Source organism: Physcomitrium patens, chromosome 4 (assembly GCF_059467195.1).
Source record: "Physcomitrium patens ecotype Gransden chromosome 4, ASM5946719v1, whole genome shotgun sequence".
NCBI lineage: Eukaryota > Viridiplantae > Streptophyta > Bryopsida > Funariales > Funariaceae > Physcomitrium > Physcomitrium patens.
The window spans coordinates 1,151,732-1,166,290 of NC_143413.1; the positions used below are offsets into that span (position 1 = coordinate 1,151,732).

A 14,559-nucleotide genomic window follows, 5' to 3' on the forward strand; every position below is an offset into this window, starting at 1 on the left:
GTCTTTGGAGCCCAATGTTAAACTTTTATGCTCCAAAAGTTAAAGAAAGCAAAATCTGTGCATTATAAAATTTAACATGTCATTTCAATGTTAAGCTTTCAAAAAGTTGTTAGATCAATACCAACATATTTTTCACAAAAAAATAATCTTTATATGACAAGAGTCATAATAAGATGTAACTTGATAATACTTTTCAACTACCTTATATTCAGTAGTAATATAACTTAGGTTTATAAAAACTTCTATAATAAATTTTTTGACTTAAAAAAAATAGTATAATTATATTTGAATTTGATGAGTAAACTTCCTTGTCAAAATTGGCTTTGGAATAAAAATAATACAATAACCACTGTTACAATGTAAGGCTAAAAAATTCACAAAGGCCGTTTTGTTAAAAAGCTAATGGACGTAGAGGTACACAAAGGCAATTTAACCAAGATTTGGGCATGATCATGAAAGCCACACTGAATACAAGTAAATCATTGAGAGTAAGCTTGAGACCACAATGAAGGCAAGAGATGGAAAAAGAAGCATTCAATGACATACAACAATAACAAAAACCTTTGATATGTAGTGTTGTTCCATGCTATAATACCTCTGAATAAACTCAGCTATTGAAACCCTAAAAGCTCTACATCCATTGATACAAAAACAAGAATTATACACCATAATCCATCTTATACTATTAATAGTAACATTAAGTCTATTTCTTCTTAGAAGAGCAAGAGCATGACCGTTAAATTAAAAAGGCTAGCATTCATCACATACGGATGCACAAATCCACATTACCAAATATTATAACCTAAAGTATTCATTTCTAGTAAAAGATTCAAAAGACCAAAATCATTTTTAAATCTCACATCAAAAACTACAAAAAGCAAAAGAATTTATTGTCAATAATAAAAAAATAAAAATAAAAATTGGTATGTTGTATTGATGGAAGTTATTCTATTCTCACCCTAAGATTTTATTGTGTGGAGAAACTCCGCTTGCATAATCACAATGCTTAAGAAACCACCCTTTGGTAGAGAGATTTGAAACATGGAAATAGATTGAAGATTCATTCCTTTAAAAATGAAATTTGAAGAAAAAATGAAGTAGATATTGATTGATGCAAGCCATGAAGATAAAGCTTGTGTGGTCCAACTTTGTCAATTGTTGATTTTGTGAATTGAGCCTCATGCTTCAAAACCCACCTTACAAATCTTGAGAAAAGTCATTACTAAATACTAATACATGAGAGTTTTGGATAGAGAAGAGTGGCTTTAACAAAATTAAGGTGTGGCTTTAACAAGTCCTTATATAAACACATATCTTTTTTAATTAATATGATTTATAATATTATAGAAGAGAACATTAATAAACTAAAAATATACAAGAAATTTTAATACAATTTCTTTATGCACAAAATTTTTTAAAATGTTGATTAATATATATAAATAGATAGATAGATAGATAGATAGATAATTTGGAAATACTATATCCACATTGATGTCTTTATTTGTAAAAATAATATAATAATATGTTGTAAAAACTTCATAATTTTGAAATTGTATAAAATATAAATAACTAAAATTATAATAAGATATACTTTTTTTTGAAAAAAATATAAATATAGATGTATACATAGATATATCATAATAGTTATTATTATTTTTTACAAAACTTAACCAAAATAAATTCCTCGAATTAAATAAATAAAATATAATTTTGTTATTTTGTTGCATCAATTTTACCAACCTACTCATGTAATGATCACCTTCGCCTTTTACAATAATTAATAATTCTAAATCATAAGAAAATATTATGCAACTCAAGCCAACAGGGGGGGGAGTATTGGGGTTCACAACAACATGCAAGCAAGCTGCTTCGAAGGCATGTGTTCTTCGCATTATCGAGGTTTGTTTGTGTTTCTGGGTGCTGGTTTCGGAGACCTCCCCGTGGCGTCCCCGACATCGCCGAACCCCGACTTGCAATTACTTGCATTGCGGGAGGTGCTTCTCACACACCAGCCCAGAGCAGGGCTACATCCCGGAGAGAATTGAAACCCAGTCAGTCTCTCTCACTCACTCACTCGTCCTCCGCTCCGCTGCCAAGTCGAACTGCCCCTGCGATTGCAGCATCCCCCCTGGGATCAGGAGCTTGCAATATTTTCCATCTGTGGCAATTGCTGCTGCAGTGTCTCGGAGCGGGAGCTGGTCGCAGTGACATGCCACTATGTGAGGAAGGGTTGTCGATTGTGGGCCCGTCTCTCATTCAGTATAGGGCCCCTTGTTGGACTCGCCTGCATCATTCTGGACAGTTGTCGGTTGCATTCGAATGCTTATGCAGTTATTGCTTCCACTTGTCGACATGCTGGGCGTATTGCATAGACTCAAGCATGATGTTGTTTGTTGCTCTCTAGTTGCTTTCTGGAATGCCTCTTTTTTCGGTGTTAAAGATGGGTTTTTATCAGTCGCGAAGTTTTTAGTCACTTAATATTGCTGGGGCATGTTGTTGGTGTGGTCGAGAAGAGCTCCATCTGCTACCGTGTATAGATGATTCACTTAGAAAGTTGCAGGTGTTTGAGTGTTGAATTGGTGTTTTCGGATTGGTGATGATTCCACCGAGATATGCAGTGGTTTTACGTAACATTTGGGTGAAGTAGATGGAAGTTTTGAGGAGGTTACCTGGGTTGCACAGATTCTTGAGTTGTTTCAAATGTCAGCCACCTCTTCTTGAGTTGGATTTTCTATGGACAATCATCCAGGGATCTTGCATCAGATTTATTGGTGATCGTTTTCTCTTGTAGAGAAATTCGTGATGGGTTTTTGGTTTGGCACGTCTTTCATGTCAGTGCGATCTCTTTACATAGGAGAGACGCTCGTCTTGTAGATGCAACGCCCTTCTCGTCATTATATCACGGATGCAGTCTTCGCGACGCTGGTATCTGATCAGATTTCTTAAAGGATATTGCACCACATTTTGTAGGATATTGGATTAATGAGATTCTAGTTGACTGGCTGATAAATTGCCACCATATTGTGAGCTATGCTTGAAGCTGGGTTATTTCCGTAGTCTTTCAATTTGTAGAGCAGGAGAAGAGATTCACGACCCGCGACATCCATTTGAAAGTTGCTCTTGGCAATCTACAGAAGGTAAAAATGGGAGATGATGCTCCAATGCCCGAGAGGGAACGTAACAAAGCTACTGAATCTTCATGTGGGAGGAGTTCGAAAGATTCTACTTCGACAAGCGCCTCCAGGCCCGGAATCAATGGTGCTCGAGTTTACTCTTCAAGCCTAGTAGACTTGTGATAGATGTAGGATTCAAAGAGTTTTACGATTAGGAAATTATGATTGAGATAAAGGTACATGAAAATGAACTGAAGACAATTTAAACCCAGACACTTGCGCTTGGTTTTGTAGGGAAATGGGTGAGATATGATTGCGAATCTTGTCAAATCCAAAACACCGAGGAACTTCCAACCTGCTGCTCTGTATCTATTTGGTTGACGAAGGTGTTAAATATTTCAAGAATATCATCACAAAAGCTTTGATAGAGGATTTACGGTAGAGCTGGAAGATTAAATACCCTCATTAACGACTCTTGTAATGGATCTAATGTTTCAGGGAGAGAATCACCCGCCTCAAATCCTTCTCTTGCGCCACTTCATCAGTCTCAAAGCACCACAGTTCGTCCTCGAAACAGTATATTTAAAAGACCTGTTAGCCCTCTGAAACTGTACAGTTGCACCTCACTACAAGAAGGTAGAGAGGAAGAGATGAGCAGCTCCGACAATGCTCAACGTGATGATGAAATTGCTCGACTTCCAAGCTTGGATTTCAGTGCAGGAGAAGATTCGAATTTCAAGCTTGATGTTGATAGCAGTGTCCCTGTAAACCCTGGCCCTATGGGTCCGCCAGCGTCCTTGAATAGTTGGAATAGCGACCTGTTGGAACTTCCCGTCGGTGAAGGTGGCCCTCCAAACAAGAGAAAATCATGTATCTTGAGTTTAGATGGTGGAGGTATGCGGGGGCTTATTGCAGCAAGGATCCTCTCTCACCTTGAAAACATTTTGCAGGTTAGAAATCTATCCATCTCTATTGTCTGAGAAATCATTCAACAACGGCAATGTCAGGAGGACTATCACGATCAGTAAGATCATTTGCTTTCTGGCTTGAAAATCCAATTCGAGGCATCTCGTTGTCCCCCGCTGAATTGTGAAAATCGTATCACAATTCAGCAGCCGATGTTTTCTTTTCTGTCTCATTCACAATGACATAAAAGAATGTCATGGATGGCCCGTTGACTTGAATTGTCAATGCGTTATTCGAGTGTTTTATCATCTGTTGACCTGATCTGGTTGCAGGAAAAGGTGGGTGAGAAGGTGAAACTATGCGACTACTTCGACTTGCTTGCCGGTACCAGCACAGGCGCTGTTCTTGCTACAATGTTGGTAACCCCAGACGCAAATGGGAATCCCACTTTCACCGCTGAGGGTTGTTGCGAATTTTACAAAAAAAACGGACGACTTATATTTCAGCATCGGTGGTACGATCCATTCCATGGATCGGTACGGCAGTTGTACCGACCCAAGTACTCAGGTCGACGTTTTGAGGATCTTCTCAAGAAGTACACATTCATTGATGGGAAGTTTCTTACCCTCCTTGACACCCTGAAACCCCTTGTGGTGACCTCCTTCGACATATCTCAAGCCACACCATTCTTCTTCGTGCGACAAGCTGCTCAGAAAGATCAAAGTCGAAACTTCAGGTGAGCATGTCATTTACTTGTGTGATTTTGTGCACGTGGCGTCTGGCACGGATGTTCACTACGGCCACAATAAAAAATAAAAAAAAAAAAAAAATCACTTTAAAAGTTTGTTTATCTGTTTGTTTATTCATGGTTAGTTTATCGTCCCTGGAATCACATAGGTTGTGGGAGGTTTGTCGGGCAACAGCAGCAGCTCCTACATACTTTCCACCAGCGTCAGTGCGATCAGTGGATGGGAGAGTTCAAGGCACTCTCATCGATGGCGGTGCCGTTCAGAACAATCCCGTGAGATACTCACTCTGATATGTGGAAAAGCTTTTGAACACTCTTTCATAATATTATAAGGCGCGAAGGCCCACGCTGGTTGGATCCTTACGCTCTTCCAAAACTGTTTGACAGGCGCTTGTTGCAACTACGCACGCAATTAGCAACAACGAGGAGTTTCCATACGTTAATGGTCTTGAGGACGTGTTGGTACTGATGTTCACCTGTGACCCTTTCATCCTATCTGAACCATCTTAGGTTTTTAGACAACCATCCTAATGTTGTTTTGATGAATTTTTTTGTTGTAGTAACGAGTTTATATGCAGAGCTAGTCACACCTATCTGAGCTCCGAATCAATTCAATAAAGCCTCTACTGTACATGACTTTGTCGTGCGTGTAGGAACTTCAGTACAATAAATATTTCTGAATACTCTGTGCGGAGCAGATATTGTCGATTGGGGCTGGTCAGATGGACAAGAAGCATGACCTACAGAAAGCGAGGAAATGGGGCATGACCAAATGGGTTCGCCCGATAATGGATATTATGATGGACGGCACTGCAGGTAACCTCTAGTCTTGCATATCGCTGCTCTTGCCGAATCTTCTCCTTAGAGTCATCAGAACTTGTTGATACTGTTAAAGCTTTCTGTATTTCTACCTTGTATTAGCACCCTGAGGGATATCTGATCATATGAGAGGTTTTGACGCATCTTTTGCAGACACGGTGGACTATCAATTAGCTGCTGCCTATGCTGGAAATAATTGCTCTGAGAACTATCTTCGTATTCAGGTAAAGACCTTCATGATTCCACCCTGCTTTTGCGAATTTAATCTTTTGTCAATCTGTTTGACTGTGATATCTCCACGTTTAAGAATGCCATTCTTCGAGTACCTCTAGCGATCTTTGAAAATCTGTGTTTACGTCATTTGAAATGTTTCGTTGTTTTCGCATTTTTGGACCTTCGGGCCTCAGTTTGTTTGGTATACGTGGTTAGACTGACGGTAGGAAACACTTTTATGGACCAGTTGTCCGGGCTCCCAAACAAGACATCAGTGATGGATTGTGCAACTCAGAAGAATATCCATGACTTGATTACAATAAGTGACGATTTAATCAAGCGCAAGGCTATCATGCGGAACGCATATGGAGAGAAGGTAACGCTTGATCAAACAAACGAAGAGCGGCTTTCGTGGTTTGCTGACCAGTTGATCATGCAAAAGACCATACGAGAAAATCCTCAAGATCCTCAATTTGCCCAACATGCTTATCCGGCGTACGTAAAAGAAGGTCTTGGTCCTGCTGGTCATCTCGTCTCTCCTCTATTTGCCCGTTTATTTGAGCAACGCCAACACTTGCAACTTGGTGCTCAGGGCAAAAAATCAAGATCACTCCGATTCTAGAGTTCAATTACTCTCTATTTTACGAAGAGCAGGTAAGGGCCTTTGCAATTCAAAATGAGTTGTGAGTGCATACCATTAGTGTCACCTGAGATCATGCACATACATGAAGCAGACTATGTTCAGCACACACAGGTTACTGCCTGCTTAGCACATGAATAGAAAAGATCAAAAATTCTTTGTAAGATTTGTCCGATCTCAGTTTGCTAGGGATTTGTCTGTTGACTCTGGTGACCTGTTGGGATTTTAGAGCTAGTGACCTGTGGGTTCCCTAATTCCATGTACCCATCCACAATCCAAAGCCATTGATTTGAGGTTTTCAATTCAATTTCATGAACATGAGGTTTTTAGTTGAATACACAATCACCTGTAAGATCAAATAATCCAGTCTTTGAACAAAGTAACCTAATCACCTCAACGGTCGAAATGGATAATAGAGGATAGCATCCTGCATCTACTCGAATGCATGGATGATACGATACTCTCCTTAATCCACATCAATTTAAGAGTGGAATATTAACAGTATCAATAATCACACAGGTTAACAATGATTCACCTTGACTAATAAAAACACCCTTTTTCGTACAAAAATGAGTAAAGTCAAAAGCCAGCATTCGCCTGTTGATTTCCAGAAATAAGATCTTGGAGTTCATAGTGATTACGAAGTATTCTATACAAGGGCATTCATCCTTTGTTCCTTTCCCAGAAGTGCTTAATGCACAACCTATTCGAGATTGACACCGACGTTTATGTACATGAAGCAACACAAACACAATTGAACGGATTGATTACAAAGACAGTAGCGGCCGTCCCCCCAGTATCCGTAGAGATCGAATAGAGGACAACTCAAGGAATGAAGAACCATGTCGTTTCAAGAGGAGTCAGTCATCAGAAATGTTCGAATGCGCTGCAGCAGTTCTGCTTTCACAATATCGGGCACCATAGCTGCAACAGGAAGTTCCAGGTAAGTCAACGATCCCTACGAGATAAAATCAGTTTTACACAACTAGAAACCCTTCCACTATATTTACTTGCACCAGTGGGCATAGGAAGTTCCGAAGGTAAGACCTCTTTCCAAAACTTGCATCTTGAATGACCTCTTTGAAATACCAGACATGAGATTAATTGCAAGATGAACACACCTCGACCTTTAGGAGTAATGGTGCGAACAAGCTCGTCCACGGTGATGTTACCACGACCTTTCTTTCTGGTAAAAGCTCTGTCAGGAATCCCGTCCAAGCATTTTTAAGACCCTTCTAAAATATGTCAAGCACAGAGGAATACAATAGACAGCAACCAGCTCAAATGTCATTTAAATAAGCAGAAGTTTCTATTGCACGAAAATACATTCAAAGTTCAAGAAAGCTCATGGTACACAGCATAGCGTGCTTATTGTGATCAAACAGTCAGAGAGCTTTATAATGTGCATCGCGTATATATGCTAGCGTCAAGACACAGGGAGACCAGACCTGCATTGAGCCTTTAGTTCATCTCTCCAGCCACATTCAATAAGCCGCTCCCGCAATAATTCCTTCAATCTCTCTTTCTCCCCGCTTTCTATCAACTGCACTCGTTAAGCCAAACAAATTTAAGAAGACTTCTTCCACTCGAGCAAACGACTACACCAAGGAGAAGCTGAAGAAAAATCCCAACCAAAAAAAACAGGTAACGAGCTACGACACATTCGGCAGAAAATTGCAAATGTCAGAGCTCCTGCAACCTCAGAAGAATACAGTTCTGATCGAAAATGGAGGAGATAATAGACCTTGATGTTTATGATTTCCTGAAGAGTAGGCTCCGGTTCCATTTCTTCATCGGCATCGGGCGTAGGCGGCCTACTAACGGATGCCCTCCTGAACCATCACCCCAATCATCACCGCCATCATCAAAACCTCTCAATCAGCCCTACATATCCACCCTCACATTGCACCCAACTTGGCACAACTCACTCACTCCAACTCTCTCATCACCACCACGGCCCAACAGACACCAAGAATTTAACACACACCTCCGAACCCTACAAGACCACTCACTCCACCGAGGACACACATTCCCCACTGCTGCCAACAAACACCAAAATCGACCCACAAACCCTAGAACTACACCAACAACTCACATAGCTGGAAGTGGCGAACACACAACGGCACACGCGACGCAGCCACTATGAGAAGTGAATGTCTAAACACCGGCAACTTGGTAATCGGAGGTCGCGATGATCCAACAACACCACCGATATTAATGAGAGGCTCTCTCTCGGCCACAGCCACACTCAACTACACGCTAGTTTCGGCAGAGATAGCTTGCTTGACAGCACACACTTAGGGCGGAGAGAATTTGCACATGCACGCTTATCGAAGTGGGTTTCCTTTTTATTTTAAATAATTCTTGTTGATGACGATGAGCACGATGTTCATCTTCACGACATCGCATCACCACCTCGACACGGAGGTTGGAAGAAGGAGGTGTGATCTCCACATCAACGCAGCAGCGATGACCCTTGTGGCTATGGCTATGGAGCTCCAAACCCTAATTTTCGGCATCCCCATCCCCCCCCCCCCACCCCCATTTCCTCAATTAACTCTCATGGGCTCCGCTGTGCTGAGTCGCCACTTGATCACTGGCGAGTCGGCTTTGGCTCCATCCTCCTATTAATTAATTAACACGCCTTCCGGGATTATTATTATTATAAGCCCAATGCTAATCACTCTTAATTAATGTTTTATGTGCCCTTCTAATCCTCTCTCTCTTTTACATCTACAAAAATGCTTCTTATCTACAACTTTGGCATACACCTTCATTCACTTTGTCTATCACAACTTTCTGGGATTAGGGTTTTGAGTATCCTAACTGCATGGAATTTAATTGTCTATTCAAAGTTTTCCAGAAATTGTATTTCTAAGAGGAAGTCAAGTAGGCAAAGTAATAAGACTAGAATTGAAACACATCATCACTTGTGATCTATGTTAAATTTTAAATCAAGTGAAAAATTTGAAGTATTTCACAAGTTGTGTTTTCATAAAGATATATGTATGTGCAAAAGATCTATGTTACTATTTTAAGAATTATACATAGTTAATTAGAAATTTTATTCTATATATATGTATTTCTAGAGGTTGTGATTTCTACTTGTCCATCCTTCATACACAGATAAATCCATCTCCCTTAATCATTTTTTATTACTTTCTATCAACCATTTAAAAAAGATGCTCTATAGCTATGTTGGTAATTTACAAATTACTTTACAAAAGTAATATCTAAAAAAGCCTTGTTATTCTATTTGTGTAATAAATGTGTAAATATAAATGTATATTTTATGAATATATATATATATATATATACATACATATATATGTACACGTATTGTTCATAATATTTTTTATTTTTTATGTTTTCTAATTTTTTTTAAATAATAATGCACATGTTGAGGACATTCATATGATGTGGCATTATTAGAGCCTCCAAACTTCACCCATTTCGCTCTTCCTAAAGAGATAAATAGATAAGGGGGAATACAGAGGCACCATGACGATGATAATTGTCCCTTGGTATTGCTCATTCATCCACATCCACTTATGACCCTCTAACTCCATATCACTATAACATTTCATGACCCCACATAAATCATAAAACCATGCATAATTTATAAAAATTTCCACCTATCAAGGTTATATATATATATATATATATATATAACATAGCTATAGAGCATCTTAAGATATCTGCCACCACACAAAGCCTCAGCCTGATGCAAGGTTTTACTCCAATCGTAAAATGCAGACCTAACCGACCCATCAAATAACCTGCCACAAATCTGGTAACCACACTTTGCTCCCAATGGCAATGAGACAAAATGACTTATGTACTTATCTTACATGATTGAAATATTATCACAAATTTCCACCAATACTCTTAAGATTGGTTCGAGTTGATGGATCGATCTATACATGTGAATACACAAGTCGTGATCCTAGAAAGAGAGACTAAGGTGTCTTGAATGCTGCAGCATTCTCTTGGGGAGATTAGGCAACAGCTAATCTCTAGGTTCCAACGTGACATCTACACTTACCTTTTGATCCCCACGAAGCACCTCCAGTTTCACCTGTTACCACCCAACATGCCAGAATGGCTGCTTAACGTCCCTTCTTAAGAATGATATTTGATTGGCATTGCAACGGCACATGATCCCCAAACACAGAGTACCATTTCGTTGATAACAAAGAAAAACCCTAGTTGTGGAAAGTTTTCTGTGCAGCAATATGCGAAAGCTTATTGGTTTGAAAGATCATATTGTACCATGTCTCCGACTTTACAGCGGTCTAAAATCTTGTAAAGATCGCTGCCGTTAGCAATTTTTTTCCCATTCACTGAGGTGATAACGTCTCCAAGCACCAACCGACCATATGAATCACGCGTTGTTGGCCTTAGTCCCTGATTCCACCACAAAACCTCTCAGAATGTTCCATACCAACTTATAATCACAAATGCCTATTTCAGGCTTAGTAAGAACCGTTAAATGATACGCATTCTCAAAAGAGAGTACAAAAAAACTAGACTTTGCCTAAGATGTACGTCAGACTTGAAGTAAAAAAAAAAAAAAAAAAAAAAAAAAAAAAATCACTCTCGAACTTGACGAGTGCCCATTCCAGCTCTGTAATGAAGATTTGATAAGATGTCAACTATACGCCATTCAAACGATGCGGGAATCAATTCACACTAAGTGAAGTCAAGCCAGTGAAGGTAAGATGTATACTAAGAAAGTCTGGCATCTAATGTATTATAAATAACTCTTGAGAACTTACAGCTTTTCCTGCTGGTCCATTCGGAGGTGCATCCAGCACGAGCACACCACTCACGCCCAACTGTTCTACTGCTTGCTCTGGAGCAAATGAGATTCCCAGCACAGGGCGGGTCACTTTTCCAAACTTCACAATTTGCTCCACAATACCGCTTACCTGAACATACCAGCCATAAGTTCATTCCTATGTCTCTCCCAGATACAGAAGGGCTACAAACTTTGAGCATAATACACGCGACCTATTTGATTTTTAATTAATCTACCCTATTCTGGTTCCACTCCATGGTCATAAATCACAATGATTGGGAATCAGCCACTCTGACCCTTACTAGTTCAAAACACATTTGCTCTAAAAAACTTACTTTCCTAAAAATATGTGTACCAAATCATAATGAAGATAGAACTTACCGTGTCAACGGGTATTGAGAATCCGACACCGGACGATGCGCCAGACGGTGAGTATATGGCAGTGTTGATACCAATGAGGTTGCCAGCACTATCCAGTAATGGGCCCCCACTGTTTCCAGGATTAATTGCAGCGTCAGTCTGGATGACATCCTGAATAGGACGGCCAGTTGCTGCAGAGCTAATTTCCCTCCGCAATCCACTGCGTCCAACAACAATAGATGAATCATTTCATGGTTCCAAAATTCGACGTCAGCTATGGGAAGTGACTCTGAATTTACAATTAGGGATAGCACTAGCATAAAAATAAGCAGAGCATTACTGAATACCTGATCACTCCCGTAGTAAGTGTGTGATCCAGCCCAAACTGCACCCAAAAATTGAAAGACGGTGACACGTCAAATTACCGATCCTTGTATAAACTGGACTCTGTAAAATCTGGGAAGCAATCTCTACAACACGAATAAGGCATGACGTACCAGAATAAAAAGAAAGGGCGCGAAGTAATCAATCATCACAAGGAAACGCAAATAGTTAAGTATGCATGTACCGGATTGCCAATAGCAAACACTTTCTGACCCACAAGAAGGTCAGACGAGCTGCCCACAGTCAATGGTCGCAACTTGTCTTCAGGTGCATCAATATGCAATACAGCTACATCCTTATCCTCGTCATAGCCAACAACATCTGCCTCGTAGACAGACTGGTCGCCAAGGGTCACCCTGTTTTAAAACGAGATTTGTCAAGGAGTATTAAAATGAAGATTTGGATCCAAATCTTGCAAAGCTGAAGCAGCATAATATAATGCCAACGCTCATAGCAGTACGCGGGACTGAGAATTCTAGGACCATGCAGAGCAGCAAAGAATCGGCGAGATGAGAAGTGCACGCCAGAGCTCGAGCAAAAATTGTGTCGTACCGTAGGTCCGAAGCGCCTCTGATGACATGGTAATTTGTTACAACGTGACCCTTCTTGTCCCAGATGAACCCTGAACCTGAGCCTTGAGGCACTGACATCACATCGAGAGTGAAGACGTCTCTTCTGAATGAATACAAGCACAAGCCACATTGTTTTCAACACCGTTGTCTTCACCTCTAGACACAAATCGCAGACTCACATTGTTCACAATACTTAGCTGCTCATTCTTAGTTATCAATGGAAATTGTAAACAAAATCATTATCGTCATTACAGAGACATGAGTTGACATTCTCCCTAGGAGGATAAAAAATTAAATGGACGTCCAACAGACTGTAGCAACGAATGGTGCATTTTGCAATTGCAGATCTGAACCCTAAACCTAATAAAGACATGTTTTGAAAAACATTTCAAACCGAAAGGAACCTCGAAGATTCTTTGAACAAGACTTTACACCCTTATTGCTACACATCGAAGTTTATGAGGATGAAATTCGATTGAATGAGGAATTGAAGTGCTTCTTAATTTCTTTCTTTCTTTTCTTCCTTTCCTCAAAATAAGACCAAAAAAATGAAATCTTAAGTCCTTGAATGCTGACAGTATGATTTGTGGGATTGAGCAAGCTGACAGAGGAGTATAGGGACAAGGTAAGCATTGCATCTATACCATGACAGAGTCAATCGATTCTTCGAGAAAAATCTGAGAATGAATGAAATGAGGTAAAATTGGCCCAAAGTTTTAAAACTTTTGGAATTGGAAAGATGTGTACGTACCGGACAGCGAGATTAGTGATGTACACAACAGAGGGAGTGTTTTCCTGGAACAACTGCACCGTGGCCAGCTCGTCCCCTTGCAGCTTCCGAGGCGCAAGCACTAAAGCAGAAGCGTCCAAAGGCTCGCTCATCAACAAACCCATCACAATTGCAGCTGAAGTCATCCACACAGCAGCTGCCGACGACGCCGTGATCAATTTCTCCACCAAACTGCCCCACCCCCGGCCCCCACCCAACACTCTCTTTCTCACTGCCCGCCACAAACTCTCCACATCTAAACCTTCCTCACGACCACTCGACGACGCAAATCCATCCTCGGCCTCCACGGAATTTCGCAACTCGACCTCCTTGACACCATTTCCCCGCACTCTGACTTCCTCAAACCCCCTAGAGCTAACAATCCGAACCGCCTTCGCTACCGCAAATCCCAATTTTAAACAACGCAGCTTCGGAGTAATCACCAGCCTTGTACCAGAGAATCCATTTTTAACCCGCTGCTTCCGCAATCCATGAAGAGGCGAGAACTGACCGGTCCTGTTCGCAGCGATAACACCATTCTGCTGTTTCATTGACAAGCAACTGTGAGCTGAGTAAGTGGCGAGAGAGAGCGCCATCGCTGACGACTGATTGCAGCGGAGACCTCAATGCCTTATTGCATTTACCACAAAATGAAAGTGAATCTCGTTCGCAAGAGAAGCTTGGAGAAGATGAGGATCGTTCGAATGAATGAAGGGCCTGCACCACTACGTCTACCACGGAGACCACAGAGATACAGGGAGGGTCCCCGTTCTCATGCCAAAATGCGGCAACGCAGTCACGATACGCGAGATCTGCGAAGAAGAAGAAGAAGCCCCGGCGACCGAGCTCCCCAGAAGCTGCTGGTGCAATCCAAACCTGGCTTGGCCTACTTGGCTCCCGACCAATCTCGGCGCTCTACTTGGCACGTGCGGATTGGCTTCGCCTCACAGTGGGAAGCTCTCATCCACTATATTCATCCATCCTTCACAATATTACAGCACCTCTTGTCAATAAAAGTCGAACCGTGCTCCTTTTATTATTTATCTCTCTATCTGTTGTTGTTGTTGTTGTCGTTGTTGTGCTTGACGTTGTGTAGGATTGCGATTGTATATTTTCCATAAATAAATTATTGTTGTGCCCAAAAATTGTCATCGATTCTTACTAGTGTAGCAAAATATTCAGAAATACTAAAGTGGTATAGGTTTTGGTGCAATGTGGGAATATAGTAAGGACC

At 40.7% G+C, this 14,559-nt stretch overlaps 3 protein-coding genes across 5 annotated transcripts; 1 reads left to right on the forward strand and 2 right to left on the reverse strand.

Annotated features, from left to right (window-relative positions):
* The first annotated feature begins 2,062 nt into the window (after window positions 1-2,062).
* On the forward strand, window positions 2,063-6,755 carry LOC112281741 (putative inactive patatin-like protein 9). Of its 2 annotated transcripts, none has more exons than XM_024518592.3 (9): window positions 2,063-2,219; window positions 3,135-3,258; window positions 3,612-4,063; window positions 4,352-4,755; window positions 4,917-5,040; window positions 5,155-5,229; window positions 5,466-5,583; window positions 5,740-5,810; window positions 6,047-6,755. In XM_024518592.3, the coding sequence occupies exons 2-9, from the start codon at window positions 3,144-3,146 to the stop codon at window positions 6,419-6,421; spliced, it is 1,734 nt and encodes a 577-aa protein (XP_024374360.1). In that variant the 5' UTR covers window positions 2,063-2,219; window positions 3,135-3,143; the 3' UTR covers window positions 6,422-6,755. The 2 variants fall into 2 exon arrangements, with proteins under 2 accessions (XP_024374360.1, XP_024374358.1); XM_024518590.3 differs by lacking the exon at window positions 2,063-2,219 and adding an exon at window positions 2,737-2,925.
* A 258-nt stretch (window positions 6,756-7,013) lies between these two features.
* Window positions 7,014-8,991, reverse strand: LOC112281742 (transcription and mRNA export factor ENY2). Of its 2 annotated transcripts, none has more exons than XM_090249444.1 (5): window positions 8,759-8,991; window positions 8,184-8,271; window positions 7,888-7,982; window positions 7,561-7,637; window positions 7,014-7,363 (listed from the first exon to the last, which is right to left on the reverse strand). In XM_090249444.1, coding segments are annotated over exons 1-5 (336 nt in total). In that variant the 5' UTR covers window positions 8,761-8,991; the 3' UTR covers window positions 7,014-7,289. The 2 variants fall into 2 exon arrangements, with proteins under 2 accessions (XP_090105570.1, XP_024374365.1); XM_024518597.3 differs by having other exon boundaries at window positions 8,535-8,988.
* Window positions 8,992-10,259: 1,268 nt separating this feature from the next.
* LOC112281941 (protease Do-like 1, chloroplastic) lies at window positions 10,260-14,154 on the reverse strand. Its single transcript, XM_024519008.3, has 8 exons — window positions 13,308-14,154; window positions 12,537-12,659; window positions 12,169-12,340; window positions 11,948-11,985; window positions 11,622-11,820; window positions 11,218-11,370; window positions 10,712-10,846; window positions 10,260-10,517 (listed from the first exon to the last, which is right to left on the reverse strand). Exons 1-8 carry the CDS (start codon window positions 13,919-13,921, stop codon window positions 10,449-10,451), a joined length of 1,503 nt encoding a protein of 500 aa, XP_024374776.1. The 5' UTR covers window positions 13,922-14,154; the 3' UTR covers window positions 10,260-10,448.
* Between the last annotated feature and the right edge of the window lie 405 nt (window positions 14,155-14,559).

Excerpts from the sequence above, each read along its gene's own strand:
- LOC112281741 (XM_024518590.3), top strand. The coding sequence starts at position 2,875 with ATGCAACGCCCTTCTCGTCATTATATCACGGATGCAGTCTTCGCGACG. Across the intron at positions 4,756-4,916 it reads GATCAAAGTCGAAACTTCAG|GTTGTGGGAGGTTTGTCGGG; the intron begins GTGAGCATGTCA and ends GGAATCACATAG. Across the intron at positions 5,584-5,739 it reads TATGATGGACGGCACTGCAG|ACACGGTGGACTATCAATTA; the intron begins GTAACCTCTAGT and ends CATCTTTTGCAG.
- LOC112281742 (XM_090249444.1), bottom strand. Across the intron at positions 7,983-8,183 it reads AGGAAATCATAAACATCAAG|TTGATAGAAAGCGGGGAGAA; the intron begins GTCTATTATCTC and ends TAACGAGTGCAG. Across the intron at positions 7,638-7,887 it reads GAACTAAAGGCTCAATGCAG|AGCTTTTACCAGAAAGAAAG; the intron begins GTCTGGTCTCCC and ends GATTCCTGACAG.
- LOC112281941 (XM_024519008.3), bottom strand. The coding sequence starts at position 13,921 with ATGGCGCTCTCTCTCGCCACTTACTCAGCTCACAGTTGCTTGTCAATG. Across the intron at positions 12,660-13,307 it reads ATCACTAATCTCGCTGTCCG|AAGAGACGTCTTCACTCTCG; the intron begins GTACGTACACAT and ends GTATTCATTCAG. Across the intron at positions 10,847-11,217 it reads ATGGACCAGCAGGAAAAGCT|GGACTAAGGCCAACAACGCG; the intron begins GTAAGTTCTCAA and ends TGGTGGAATCAG.